The sequence below is a fragment of the Equus caballus genome, chromosome 17 (assembly GCF_041296265.1).
Source record: "Equus caballus isolate H_3958 breed thoroughbred chromosome 17, TB-T2T, whole genome shotgun sequence".
Lineage (NCBI taxonomy): Eukaryota > Metazoa > Chordata > Mammalia > Perissodactyla > Equidae > Equus > Equus caballus.
In genome coordinates, this window is record NC_091700.1 from 36,175,009 (window position 1) to 36,189,851 (window position 14,843).

Genomic DNA, 14,843 nt, shown 5'->3' on the forward strand with positions numbered 1-14,843 from the left:
CAAAATGTCTGGCTCTATTTTTTGTACATGTTTTTTACTCTATGGCAGGGTTATGGACTCTTCCCGAATATCGTCTGGCAACAGTGACAAGATGGGGTGAGTTGACATGAGTGATCTGAGTGGTGAAAGGTACGGGGGGCATCGATGGCAACAACAGGTTTCCATAAGAGACTATAAGCTTCTGTAGGTAACTTTCTTTCCTGTTGGGCCTAGGTGGCAAAAGGAAGGAGGAGTCATAAGAGGGAGACTTCTTACTCACGGTTTGTTTGTGAGCCTTAGAAAGTAGTAGCCAAAGCTTTGAGGAAACTCTCAGAATGCCTGTGTGTAAGACTCTGCTAGAGTGGGCCAGGAGAGGAGAGAATCCTATTTGGAGCAAGGAGACGGTAGCAGTGGAGAGGGAGCAGTGGAGCTCTCAGCAGAAGAGAATGGAGCTAAACAGACCTCGGCTCCTTTCCTCAGCCTCCAGAGCTCTGCCACCATCTGAAGCTTTGGTCCCGAATGCCAAGCCACCGTCATATTGGAGGGAGCCCGTGCCTCAGACCTGCAGTCATCTGAACCCTGTATGAGGAACAGAAAAGACATACATGATACATGAAGGGTCAGGATGTGGTGGAGGGTGTTGAGGATCAGGAAATTAGGAGGAGCTGGGGAAATGTGTGCCTACAACCTGGAGTTGAATATTGAGCTAGATTCAACCTCGATGCAATTACACGTGAGAGTAAGGTTCAGTAGTGAAGAATTGTATTTCAATATCTTCATTCATTAGGCTCTTTGACCGGCGGAAGATCTTCGTTACAACTATAGAAAGCCCTATCTCTAGGGAAGATTAAAATACTAGTTTCCAAATAACTAACATCCACATAATTTTTTAGGGTTCAACCAGTTTACCACTTGAAGACTACTTGTAACTAATTGCAAACAAGAGTGTAACTCTATGAAGTCACTTGGAGTCTGATCATATATGCTTTTAATTCTTTAGAAATGACCCCGATGAACTGACAGAAATAATCTGTGATGGAACCACCAACAAAAGGTGACGTATATACTCAGAGAGAGAGAGAGAGAGAGAGAGAGAGAGTGAGTGAAATGCAGACGCGGCATTATCCATGGGAATGCGGAATATTCTGGACAATGATTCTAAGATCTTTTCTAAAATTTCGGATCCACTGAGCTAAGTCATGTTTATCATATTCTTAGATTCACAGAATCCTTGTTCAAATAAGTTGGTCACATCACTGTCCCATGTAGGAAATCTCAAATGACATGTTGTTGCATTTCTTGGTGTTTACGTTAACATGGAACAACTCTCCAGGCTCCGTGATGATTTGTTATGAGGACCAAATAAGTGTTAAACACTTAGGATGATGTCTGGCACGTAATAAATACCATTTAAGTGCTTATTAGATGGAACAAAAGTTTTCCGTGTACTTAGTCATGTCATCTGAAAACAGCGATAATTTTCATTTTTCCTGTCCAGTCCTTATACCTCTCACTTCTTTTTCTGACGTCATTGAGCAGTGTTGGAAGGCATATGGCTCTTGGGAGGAAATAAAAGGAGGTCAGGACTGGAGAACAGGATTGAGGGAGAGAGAGGTGCGCCACAAGGATGAGGGCTGGCAGGGCCAGGTTTTGAAGGGCATTGTAGGCTCTGCTGAATGGTTTTGGCTCAATCCTAGTAGCACTGGCAAGGCAATGAGGGGTCATGCTTGAGGCTCTGCAAACAATACAAACTCCAATCGTGAACCGTAGACGTACCAACTGTAGCTTTCTAGAGAGGTAGGCTTTTCTAGAGATGCACTCCTAGACTGTGCATTCCCAGGTATGTGGACATCTTTTGGGGTGATGTCTGGGATGTGGAGAGGGTATGTTGTCTCTGCCGCTATATGGGCTTTTAAGGGCTGGAGAGTCTGTGCAGCTCGATATTCCCTCTCCCACGTGAATGCTGAGAAGAGTGAGAGCTGACCACAAAACAGGGAGCCGACTCCAGACAGAGTGTGGAGAGACACAGTGAAGATAGCCCTTTGAGTCTTTAGTCAGGAGGTTGACAGAGCAAATCAAGACATGCACTCAATAAGGGGCATTGTTCTAAATGCACTTTCAAGTTTCCTTGGTAGAATAGGTTGGATGTAGGATGAGTTGAGACAGAAGATTTTTGGTTTTTCAACGTCAGCTTTTTTGTACTATCTCCTTTTTTCCCCAATCTCATTTTCACCAGAACAAGCACCAGGAGAGCTATTTTTGAAACACTTTTCCCATTGTAAGAATTCGAAACTTATGCAGATTTCTAATTTGTGGTAAATGCACGTAACCTAAAATTGATCATCTTCAGCATTTTTAAGTGTGCCATTCTGTAGCGTTAGGTACCTTCCTATTGTTGTGCAGCCAACCTGCAGAACTCTTCTCGTCTTGCAAAACTGAAACTCTGTACACATTAAACTACTCTCCCCGTTGCCCCTTTCCCAAGCTCTTGGCAACCACCATTCTACCTTCTGCCTCTGTGAGTTTGACTACTCTAGGTATGTCATGTCAGTGGAATCATGCAAAATTTGTCTTCTTGTGACTAGTTATTTCATTTAGCACAATGCCCTCAAAGTCAATCCATGTTGCAGCGTGTGTCAGAATTTCATTTCTTTTTAAGACTGAACAATATTCCAACACATACAGAAATTTCTCGCAAATGGTTCCAAAAGCTCCAGTATACCCTTTACTTACATTTCCAATTGTTAACATTTTGTCACATTTCCTTTGTTATTCCCATCATATGGATATGTAGGTATATAGACCTAAATCTATCTATCTATCTATCTATCTATAGATATATATAGAAAGAGAGAGGGAGAAAGAAAATACGTTTAGATATAGATATACACATAGAAAGAGCTCTCTCTCTCAATATACCTGTATCTAGACCTGATTTTTATGTGAGTTGAGGCAGAAGATGTTTGATAGACACACACGTGACACACACCTTCCTACACACTTAGGCTCTATTCCTGAATCATTAGAGAGAAAATGCAGACCACATACCCTTTACTCCTGAATATTTCAGTTTTATTTTTCTACCTTCAGGGACACCTAACCACAGCACAGTGATCAAAATCAGAAAATTTTCACTTCCGTAACCATAATACGATTACCAGAATTGGAAAATGAAAGCCATAATGGAATATTATCTGATTTATGGTTTACATTGCGACTCACTCTTGGTGTCATACATTCTATGGGTTTGGATAAAAGTAGAATGACATGAATCTGTCATTAGAGTTTCATAACGATGGAGTATTTTCACTGCCCTAAAAATCCTTTGTGCTCCGCCTATTCATCCTTCTCCCCGCCAACTCCTGGCAGCCACCGATCTCTTCCTGTCGCCCCAATTTTGCCACTTCCAGAATGTCATATAGTTGGCCTCGTACAGTATGCAACCTTTTCAGATTGGCTTCTTTCACAAAGTAACATGCATGTAAGGTTTCTTTTCACAGCTTGATAGCTCGTTGCTTTTTAGCGCTGAATAATATGCCGTTGACTAGATGTACCACGGTTTGTTCATCCGTTCATCTGGTGCAGGACATCTTGGTTGCTTCCGCTTTTTGGCGATTACGAGTAAAGCTGCTATCAGCATTTGTGTGCAGGTTTTCATCTGCGTGTAAGTTTTGAACTCCTTGGGGTAAATACCAAGGAGCGTATGTTAAGCTGGATCGTACGTTAAGGGTTATGCTTAGTTTTGTAAGAAACCCCTAAACTGCCTTCCAGAGTGGCTGTTCCGTTTTGCCTTGCCACCAATACTGAATGAGTGTCTCCATTGCTCCACATGCTTGTCAGCAATTGCTGTTGTTAGTGTTCCATATTTTGACTATTCTAACAGGTGTGTAGCGGTATCTCATTGTTGTTCAATTTGCATTTCCCTGGAGCCATATGATGTGGAGCATCGTCTCGTACTCTTAGTTGCCATTTTTATGTCTTCTTTGGCCAGATGTCTGTTAAGTTGTTTGCCCCATTTTTTAATCTGGTTGTGTGTGTTCTTGTTGTTTAGTTTTAAGATTTCTTTGCGTATTTGTCTATTTGTTATTCCTTTATCAACTGTGCCTTTTGCAAATGTTTTCTCCCAGTCTGTGGCTTGTGTTTTTATCCTCTTGACATTGTGTCTTGTGGAGCAGCAGTTTAAAATGTTAATGAAGTCCAGCTTATCAGTTATTCCTTTCATGATCTTGATTTTGCTGTCACATCTAGAAAGTCATGTTTCTAAAGAGGTCATCTCGGTTTTCTTCCGTGTTATTGTCTTCTAGGAATTCTAGAGTTTTGCTTTTGACATGTGGGTCTATAATGCATTTTGATTTCCGTTTTGTAAAGGTGTAAAGGTCCATGTGCACGTTCATTGTCTCGCACGTGGATGTCCAGTTCTTCCAGCACCATTCGTTGATAAGACTGTCTTTGCTCCATTGTATGGTCTGTGCTCCTTTGTCAAAGAACGGTGGAGTATGTTAACGGGCATCTATTTCTAGGCTCTCTGTTCTGCTCCTTTGGTCCATTTGTCTGTTCTTTCACCAGTACCACACTGTCTTGATTGCTGTAGCTTTATAGTGAATTTTGACATTGGCTCATGTCAGTCCTTCAACTTTTTTCTTCTTTGATATTATGTTGACTTTTAAAAAGCTATTGCAGTTGCGATACGGTCAGGGAAAATCTATATGATATTGCTCCCGTGCACGTTATTAATGCTTTGTTTATGTCCAAATATGTTGTCTGTTTTCATAAATGTCACTTGTGTGCTCTCAAACAAGATGTGTTCTGTTTGCTCTAGAGAGAGATCGTGTCAGTCTGTTCTTATTTTCTTTGCTCTTTTTGGAAGCTTTTAGAATTTTCTCTTCATTTCCATGGATCCTTTACAGATAATTTTTTACTTCCTTCTTTAACTTTGTGAAATTTATCTTCATTAGTTTTTGAATATTTCCTCTTCTCTGTTTTCTTTTCTTTCATCTTAGATGTCTTGGATTTCATTTATTTCAGATGTTAGATGTCTTTTTTAACCCACCATATCACACTGCTGTTCTTTTAAATATTCTCTCACTTTATTGTTTTATTCTGTTTTCTGGGAGAGTTTCTCAATGTCATTTTCCATGTCTAAATAATTTGCTGCTCTCCCGTATCCACACTGCTATTTATCCCATGACTTAAGTCTTTAACAATCGTACTTTTACACCTATTTCCTCATGAGGTTTTCCTTATGGTTTCTCATTGTCACTTCGTGCTACTAACATCTTCCCTTGTATCTTTAAGTGTATTTGTCATGCTTATGTTCCAGTATGTTCCAGTAGTTCTACTTCAAATGGTATATGTTGCTCACTTTGTTGTATTTCTTTTTCAGTCGTTGTGCTCCTCAGGTATGTAATTGTTTTGACTTGTGAGCTTTCATTCCTTGTGGCTGTTGGCTACTCTGTCTGGCATCTTGTATTAGAGAAGGGCTAACGTTTTGCTTGGGACCATCTCAGTCTGTGGCTGTTATCTCAGAATAATTATTAATAGTGTGTCCCTTTCACTCTCAGAAGTGTCCTCTCTTGGGTGCTGTATTATAGAGTCACCTTTGTTGAGACCTAGGACCTAAGGTGTGTTTTTCTAAGTAAGTTTAATATGAGGGGAGGTGATGGCCCCAGGCGCAGACAGTCTCAGAAACCGTGAAACACTGTGACCACTCAACTCCTGTGGTCAGGATATGTCACCTTTGAGCTCTTGGGGAAAGCGGCATTTGAGGAGGCATTTGAGGTTGTCACCTGGGGCTTGGGAGACGGAGGAGGTGGAGGAGTGAAGGATCAAGGATTGTTCAGCCCTTCCCTGCTTTCATCAGCTAACCTAATGCTACTCTAATTTTATCCTAGCTACATCTGGGTGGTTGCTACTTGTTTCTGCTGAGAAAGGAAAGTGATCGCTTCCAAGCAACTCAGGGGAGAGGCAAGAACGGTCCTTAAAATTTTCCCTCACACTGAGCCCCTCAAGGCTGCCACCCACTGCCCCTAATCCCAGGCTACCCACCAATTAAGAGACAGCCTTCAGGCCTCTGTCATTTCCCAGGGTGGTCACTCTTGTTATTTCTGGGGGTGCATAGTTCCTTAGGACTTCTGAAGTTTTGGGAGGAGGATGCAACATGCCGTACCATTTGGCGTCTTGATAGGAACCCATGATTTCTCTGGAAATTATCAGGGTGTGTTACTTTGATGAGAACCTTTAAGTGTATTTGAACTTTAAGATATATATACTAATGTATATTGTTGCCAGATACAGAATTAATGAAATTTGAAAGAATTTGGTGAAGAGTGCAGGCTGTCCAAAAATCAATGATATTTGTGCAATGCTGAATATTAGCATGATACTGTGAAGGTGACAGACTCAAAGTGCATTTTGCAAGTGTCTCATTTTGTAGATGAAGAAAAAGATAAATAGAGAAAAGATTACCCAAGCCACTTTTGAGGTGAAAAGTCAAAATTGATTTTGGATAATATAACCAGATAGCGTTTTCTGAAAGGACTGTAGAGAAAAAGAAAAAGAAAAAGAATCATTGTAAACGCATGGTCTTCACGCAGGTCAGAAAATCTTTTAATCATCATTTGGTCATCCTTGACCTTCCTACTTGTTTCTTTCCTACCAAATAACAACCAGGGACTAGGCCCTGACACTGTATGTTCATTGTTCTTGTGTATTCTCTTTCTATCTATATCTCTGTGTTAGCTCTTACTTGGATGCACCTCCCCATCCCGACACACTCAGATCCCTCTCACGTTTCCCAAATTGATTCCAGAGTGCATGAAGGAGAAACAAAATGGTGAAGAAGGAAGGAGGTTTAATCATGAATGCTATGTCTCCCTTGTTCCCTTCATTCTCTTTCCAGTGGATACACACAGGGACACACAGACACGCACACACGCACACACAGAACCCGGAAACTGTGTCAGAGGTTCCAGTGCTGGACCCTGAAACGGATGCTTTTGTTTCTGTCGTGTTTCCTCGTGACTTTACTTTTTGTGTGCTGCAATTCTGTTGGGAAAAAGAACCTGATTATCTTCCAAAATGTCTGGCTCTATTTTTTGTACATGTTTTTTACTCTATGGCAGGGTTATGGACTCTTCCCGAATATCGTCTGGCAACAGTGACAAGATGGGGTGAGTTGACATGAGTGATCTGAGTGGTGAAAGGTACGGGGGGCATCGATGGCAACAACAGGTTTCCATAAGAGACTATAAGCTTCTGTAGGTAACTTTCTTTCCTGTTGGGCCTAGGTGGCAAAAGGAAGGAGGAGTCATAAGAGGGAGACTTCTTACTCACGGTTTGTTTGTGAGCCTTAGAAAGTAGTAGCCAAAGCTTTGAGGAAACTCTCAGAATGCCTGTGTGTAAGACTCTGCTAGAGTGGGCCAGGAGAGGAGAGAATCCTATTTGGAGCAAGGAGACGGTAGCAGTGGAGAGGGAGCAGTGGAGCTCTCAGCAGAAGAGAATGGAGCTAAACAGACCTCGGCTCCTTTCCTCAGCCTCCAGAGCTCTGCCACCATCTGAAGCTTTGGTCCCGAATGCCAAGCCACCGTCATATTGGAGGGAGCCCGTGCCTCAGACCTGCAGTCATCTGAACCCTGTATGAGGAACAGAAAAGACATACATGATACATGAAGGGTCAGGATGTGGTGGAGGGTGTTGAGGATCAGGAAATTAGGAGGAGCTGGGGAAATGTGTGCCTACAACCTGGAGTTGAATATTGAGCTAGATTCAACCTCGATGCAATTACACGTGAGAGTAAGGTTCAGTAGTGAAGAATTGTATTTCAATATCTTCATTCATTAGGCTCTTTGACCGGCGGAAGATCTTCGTTACAACTATAGAAAGCCCTATCTCTAGGGAAGATTAAAATACTAGTTTCCAAATAACTAACATCCACATAATTTTTTAGGGTTCAACCAGTTTACCACTTGAAGACTACTTGTAACTAATTGCAAACAAGAGTGTAACTCTATGAAGTCACTTGGAGTCTGATCATATATGCTTTTAATTCTTTAGAAATGACCCCGATGAACTGACAGAAATAATCTGTGATGGAACCACCAACAAAAGGTGACGTATATACTCAGAGAGAGAGAGAGAGAGAGAGAGAGAGAGTGAGTGAAATGCAGACGCGGCATTATCCATGGGAATGCGGAATATTCTGGACAATGATTCTAAGATCTTTTCTAAAATTTCGGATCCACTGAGCTAAGTCATGTTTATCATATTCTTAGATTCACAGAATCCTTGTTCAAATAAGTTGGTCACATCACTGTCCCATGTAGGAAATCTCAAATGACATGTTGTTGCATTTCTTGGTGTTTACGTTAACATGGAACAACTCTCCAGGCTCCGTGATGATTTGTTATGAGGACCAAATAAGTGTTAAACACTTAGGATGATGTCTGGCACGTAATAAATACCATTTAAGTGCTTATTAGATGGAACAAAAGTTTTCCGTGTACTTAGTCATGTCATCTGAAAACAGCGATAATTTTCATTTTTCCTGTCCAGTCCTTATACCTCTCACTTCTTTTTCTGACGTCATTGAGCAGTGTTGGAAGGCATATGGCTCTTGGGAGGAAATAAAAGGAGGTCAGGACTGGAGAACAGGATTGAGGGAGAGAGAGGTGCGCCACAAGGATGAGGGCTGGCAGGGCCAGGTTTTGAAGGGCATTGTAGGCTCTGCTGAATGGTTTTGGCTCAATCCTAGTAGCACTGGCAAGGCAATGAGGGGTCATGCTTGAGGCTCTGCAAACAATACAAACTCCAATCGTGAACCGTAGACGTACCAACTGTAGCTTTCTAGAGAGGTAGGCTTTTCTAGAGATGCACTCCTAGACTGTGCATTCCCAGGTATGTGGACATCTTTTGGGGTGATGTCTGGGATGTGGAGAGGGTATGTTGTCTCTGCCGCTATATGGGCTTTTAAGGGCTGGAGAGTCTGTGCAGCTCGATATTCCCTCTCCCACGTGAATGCTGAGAAGAGTGAGAGCTGACCACAAAACAGGGAGCCGACTCCAGACAGAGTGTGGAGAGACACAGTGAAGATAGCCCTTTGAGTCTTTAGTCAGGAGGTTGACAGAGCAAATCAAGACATGCACTCAATAAGGGGCATTGTTCTAAATGCACTTTCAAGTTTCCTTGGTAGAATAGGTTGGATGTAGGATGAGTTGAGACAGAAGATTTTTGGTTTTTCAACGTCAGCTTTTTTGTACTATCTCCTTTTTTCCCCAATCTCATTTTCACCAGAACAAGCACCAGGAGAGCTATTTTTGAAACACTTTTCCCATTGTAAGAATTCGAAACTTATGCAGATTTCTAATTTGTGGTAAATGCACGTAACCTAAAATTGATCATCTTCAGCATTTTTAAGTGTGCCATTCTGTAGCGTTAGGTACCTTCATATTGTTGTGCAGCCAACCTGCAGAACTCTTCTCGTCTTGCAAAACTGAAACTCTGTACACATTAAACTACTCTCCCCGTTGCCCCTTTCCCAAGCTCTTGGCAACCACCATTCTACCTTCTGCCTCTGTGAGTTTGACTACTCTAGGTATGTCATGTCAGTGGAATCATGCAAAATTTGTCTTCTTGTGACTAGTTATTTCATTTAGCACAATGCCCTCAAAGTCAATCCATGTTGCAGCGTGTGTCAGAATTTCATTTCTTTTTAAGACTGAACAATATTCCAACACATACAGAAATTTCTCGCAAATGGTTCCAAAAGCTCCAGTATACCCTTTACTTACATTTCCAATTGTTAACATTTTGTCACATTTCCTTTGTTATTCCCATCATATGGATATGTAGGTATATAGACCTAAATCTATCTATCTATCTATCTATCTATCTATAGATATATATAGAAAGAGAGAGGGAGAAAGAAAATACGTTTAGATATAGATATACACATAGAAAGAGCTCTCTCTCTCAATATACCTGTATCTAGACCTGATTTTTATGTGAGTTGAGGCAGAAGATGTTTGATAGACACACACGTGACACACACCTTCCTACACACTTAGGCTCTATTCCTGAATCATTAGAGAGAAAATGCAGACCACATACCCTTTACTCCTGAATATTTCAGTTTTATTTTTCTACCTTCAGGGACACCTAACCACAGCACAGTGATCAAAATCAGAAAATTTTCACTTCCGTAACCATAATACGATTACCAGAATTGGAAAATGAAAGCCATAATAGAATATTATCTGATTTATGGTTTACATTGCGACTCACTCTTGGTGTCATACATTCTATGGGTTTGGATAAAAGTAGAATGACATGAATCTGTCATTAGAGTTTCATAACGATGGAGTATTTTCACTGCCCTAAAAATCCTTTGTGCTCCGCCTATTCATCCTTCTCCCCGCCAACTCCTGGCAGCCACCGATCTCTTCCTGTCGCCCCAATTTTGCCACTTCCAGAATGTCATATAGTTGGCCTCGTACAGTATGCAACCTTTTCAGATTGGCTTCTTTCACAAAGTAACATGCATGTAAGGTTTCTTTTCACAGCTTGATAGCTCGTTGCTTTTTAGCGCTGAATAATATGCCGTTGACTAGATGTACCACGGTTTGTTCATCCGTTCATCTGGTGCAGGACATCTTGGTTGCTTCCGCTTTTTGGCGATTACGAGTAAAGCTGCTATCAGCATTTGTGTGCAGGTTTTCATCTGCGTGTAAGTTTTGAACTCCTTGGGGTAAATACCAAGGAGCGTATGTTAAGCTGGATCGTACGTTAAGGGTTATGCTTAGTTTTGTAAGAAACCCCTAAACTGCCTTCCAGAGTGGCTGTTCCGTTTTGCCTTGCCACCAATACTGAATGAGTGTCTCCATTGCTCCACATGCTTGTCAGCAATTGCTGTTGTTAGTGTTCCATATTTTGACTATTCTAACAGGTGTGTAGCGGTATCTCATTGTTGTTCAATTTGCATTTCCCTGGAGCCATATGATGTGGAGCATCGTCTCGTACTCTTAGTTGCCATTTTTATGTCTTCTTTGGCCAGATGTCTGTTAAGTTGTTTGCCCCATTTTTTAATCTGGTTGTGTGTGTTCTTGTTGTTTAGTTTTAAGATTTCTTTGCGTATTTGTCTATTTGTTATTCCTTTATCAACTGTGCCTTTTGCAAATGTTTTCTCCCAGTCTGTGGCTTGTGTTTTTATCCTCTTGACATTGTGTCTTGTGGAGCAGCAGTTTAAAATGTTAATGAAGTCCAGCTTATCAGTTATTCCTTTCATGATCTTGATTTTGCTGTCACATCTAGAAAGTCATGTTTCTAAAGAGGTCATCTCGGTTTTCTTCCGTGTTATTGTCTTCTAGGAATTCTAGAGTTTTGCTTTTGACATGTGGGTCTATAATGCATTTTGATTTCCGTTTTGTAAAGGTGTAAAGGTCCATGTGCACGTTCATTGTCTCGCACGTGGATGTCCAGTTCTTCCAGCACCATTCGTTGATAAGACTGTCTTTGCTCCATTGTATGGTCTGTGCTCCTTTGTCAAAGAACGGTGGAGTATGTTAACGGGCATCTATTTCTAGGCTCTCTGTTCTGCTCCTTTGGTCCATTTGTCTGTTCTTTCACCAGTACCACACTGTCTTGATTGCTGTAGCTTTATAGTGAATTTTGACATTGGCTCATGTCAGTCCTTCAACTTTTTTCTTCTTTGATATTATGTTGACTTTTAAAAAGCTATTGCAGTTGCGATACGGTCAGGGAAAATCTATATGATATTGCTCCCGTGCACGTTATTAATGCTTTGTTTATGTCCAAATATGTTGTCTGTTTTCATAAATGTCACTTGTGTGCTCTCAAACAAGATGTGTTCTGTTTGCTCTAGAGAGAGATCGTGTCAGTCTGTTCTTATTTTCTTTGCTCTTTTTGGAAGCTTTTAGAATTTTCTCTTCATTTCCATGGATCCTTTACAGATAATTTTTTACTTCCTTCTTTAACTTTGTGAAATTTATCTTCATTAGTTTTTGAATATTTCCTCTTCTCTGTTTTCTTTTCTTTCATCTTAGATGTCTTGGATTTCATTTATTTCAGATGTTAGATGTCTTTTTTAACCCACCATATCACACTGCTGTTCTTTTAAATATTCTCTCACTTTATTGTTTTATTCTGTTTTCTGGGAGAGTTTCTCAATGTCATTTTCCATGTCTAAATAATTTGCTGCTCTCCCGTATCCACACTGCTATTTATCCCATGACTTAAGTCTTTAACAATCGTACTTTTACACCTATTTCCTCATGAGGTTTTCCTTATGGTTTCTCATTGTCACTTCGTGCTACTAACATCTTCCCTTGTATCTTTAAGTGTATTTGTCATGCTTATGTTCCAGTATGTTCCAGTAGTTCTACTTCAAATGGTATATGTTGCTCACTTTGTTGTATTTCTTTTTCAGTCGTTGTGCTCCTCAGGTATGTAATTGTTTTGACTTGTGAGCTTTCATTCCTTGTGGCTGTTGGCTACTCTGTCTGGCATCTTGTATTAGAGAAGGGCTAACGTTTTGCTTGGGACCATCTCAGTCTGTGGCTGTTATCTCAGAATAATTATTAATAGTGTGTCCCTTTCACTCTCAGAAGTGTCCTCTCTTGGGTGCTGTATTATAGAGTCACCTTTGTTGAGACCTAGGACCTAAGGTGTGTTTTTCTAAGTAAGTTTAATATGAGGGGAGGTGATGGCCCCAGGCGCAGACAGTCTCAGAAACCGTGAAACACTGTGACCACTCAACTCCTGTGGTCAGGATATGTCACCTTTGAGCTCTTGGGGAAAGCGGCATTTGAGGAGGCATTTGAGGTTGTCACCTGGGGCTTGGGAGACGGAGGAGGTGGAGGAGTGAAGGATCAAGGATTGTTCAGCCCTTCCCTGCTTTCATCAGCTAACCTAATGCTACTCTAATTTTATCCTAGCTACATCTGGGTGGTTGCTACTTGTTTCTGCTGAGAAAGGAAAGTGATCGCTTCCAAGCAACTCAGGGGAGAGGCAAGAACGGTCCTTAAAATTTTCCCTCACACTGAGCCCCTCAAGGCTGCCACCCACTGCCCCTAATCCCAGGCTACCCACCAATTAAGAGACAGCCTTCAGGCCTCTGTCATTTCCCAGGGTGGTCACTCTTGTTATTTCTGGGGGTGCATAGTTCCTTAGGACTTCTGAAGTTTTGGGAGGAGGATGCAACATGCCGTACCATTTGGCGTCTTGATAGGAACCCATGATTTCTCTGGAAATTATCAGGGTGTGTTACTTTGATGAGAACCTTTAAGTGTATTTGAACTTTAAGATATATATACTAATGTATATTGTTGCCAGATACAGAATTAATGAAATTTGAAAGAATTTGGTGAAGAGTGCAGGCTGTCCAAAAATCAATGATATTTGTGCAATGCTGAATATTAGCATGATACTGTGAAGGTGACAGACTCAAAGTGCATTTTGCAAGTGTCTCATTTTGTAGATGAAGAAAAAGATAAATAGAGAAAAGATTACCCAAGCCACTTTTGAGGTGAAAAGTCAAAATTGATTTTGGATAATATAACCAGATAGCGTTTTCTGAAAGGACTGTAGAGAAAAAGAAAAAGAAAAAGAATCATTGTAAACGCATGGTCTTCACGCAGGTCAGAAAATCTTTTAATCATCATTTGGTCATCCTTGACCTTCCTACTTGTTTCTTTCCTACCAAATAACAACCAGGGACTAGGCCCTGACACTGTATGTTCATTGTTCTTGTGTATTCTCTTTCTATCTATATCTCTGTGTTAGCTCTTACTTGGATGCACCTCCCCATCCCGACACACTCAGATCCCTCTCACGTTTCCCAAATTGATTCCAGAGTGCATGAAGGAGAAACAAAATGGTGAAGAAGGAAGGAGGTTTAATCATGAATGCTATGTCTCCCTTGTTCCCTTCATTCTCTTTCCAGTGGATACACACAGGGACACACAGACACGCACACACGCACACACAGAACCCGGAAACTGTGTCAGAGGTTCCAGTGCTGGACCCTGAAACGGATGCTTTTGTTTCTGTCGTGTTTCCTCGTGACTTTACTTTTTGTGTGCTGCAATTCTGTTGGGAAAAAGAACCTGATTATCTTCCAAAATGTCTGGCTCTATTTTTTGTACATGTTTTTTACTCTATGGCAGGGTTATGGACTCTTCCCGAATATCGTCTGGCAACAGTGACAAGATGGGGTGAGTTGACATGAGTGATCTGAGTGGTGAAAGGTACGGGGGGCATCGATGGCAACAACAGGTTTCCATAAGAGACTATAAGCTTCTGTAGGTAACTTTCTTTCCTGTTGGGCCTAGGTGGCAAAAGGAAGGAGGAGTCATAAGAGGGAGACTTCTTACTCACGGTTTGTTTGTGAGCCTTAGAAAGTAGTAGCCAAAGCTTTGAGGAAACTCTCAGAATGCCTGTGTGTAAGACTCTGCTAGAGTGGGCCAGGAGAGGAGAGAATCCTATTTGGAGCAAGGAGACGGTAGCAGTGGAGAGGGAGCAGTGGAGCTCTCAGCAGAAGAGAATGGAGCTAAACAGACCTCGGCTCCTTTCCTCAGCCTCCAGAGCTCTGCCACCATCTGAAGCTTTGGTCCCGAATGCCAAGCCACCGTCATATTGGAGGGAGCCCGTGCCTCAGACCTGCAGTCATCTGAACCCTGTATGAGGAACAGAAAAGACATACATGATACATGAAGGGTCAGGATGTGGTGGAGGGTGTTGAGGATCAGGAAATTAGGAGGAGCTGGGGAAATGTGTGCCTACAACCTGGAGTTGAATATTGAGCTAGATTCAACCTCGATGCAATTACACGTGAGAGTAAGGTTCAGTAGTGA

The 14,843-nt window shown here is 41.5% G+C and overlaps 2 protein-coding genes across 2 annotated transcripts in view; one reads left to right on the forward strand and one right to left on the reverse strand.

The window, feature by feature from the left end:
• Positions 1 to 14,843, forward strand: part of LOC138918351 (phosphatidylinositol 3,4,5-trisphosphate 3-phosphatase TPTE2-like) — a 390,322-nt gene that overhangs the window by 288,921 nt on the left and 86,558 nt on the right. The window contains exons 4-8 of the mRNA XM_070239585.1: positions 49 to 96; positions 980 to 1,033; positions 7,101 to 7,148; positions 8,032 to 8,085; positions 14,157 to 14,204. Of these exons, the coding sequence (XP_070095686.1) occupies positions 49 to 96; positions 980 to 1,033; positions 7,101 to 7,148; positions 8,032 to 8,085; positions 14,157 to 14,204 (252 nt within the window). The remainder of the gene's footprint in view (positions 1 to 48; positions 97 to 979; positions 1,034 to 7,100; positions 7,149 to 8,031; positions 8,086 to 14,156; positions 14,205 to 14,843) is intronic.
• The window catches only part of LOC138914995 (mitochondrial ornithine transporter 1), a 110,302-nt gene continuing 109,081 nt past the window's right edge, over positions 13,623 to 14,843 (reverse strand). Inside the window, exon 8 of the transcript XR_011427692.1 lies at positions 13,623 to 14,666. The gene's annotated coding sequence lies outside the window, so the exon portion shown is untranslated. The remainder of the gene's footprint in view (positions 14,667 to 14,843) is intronic.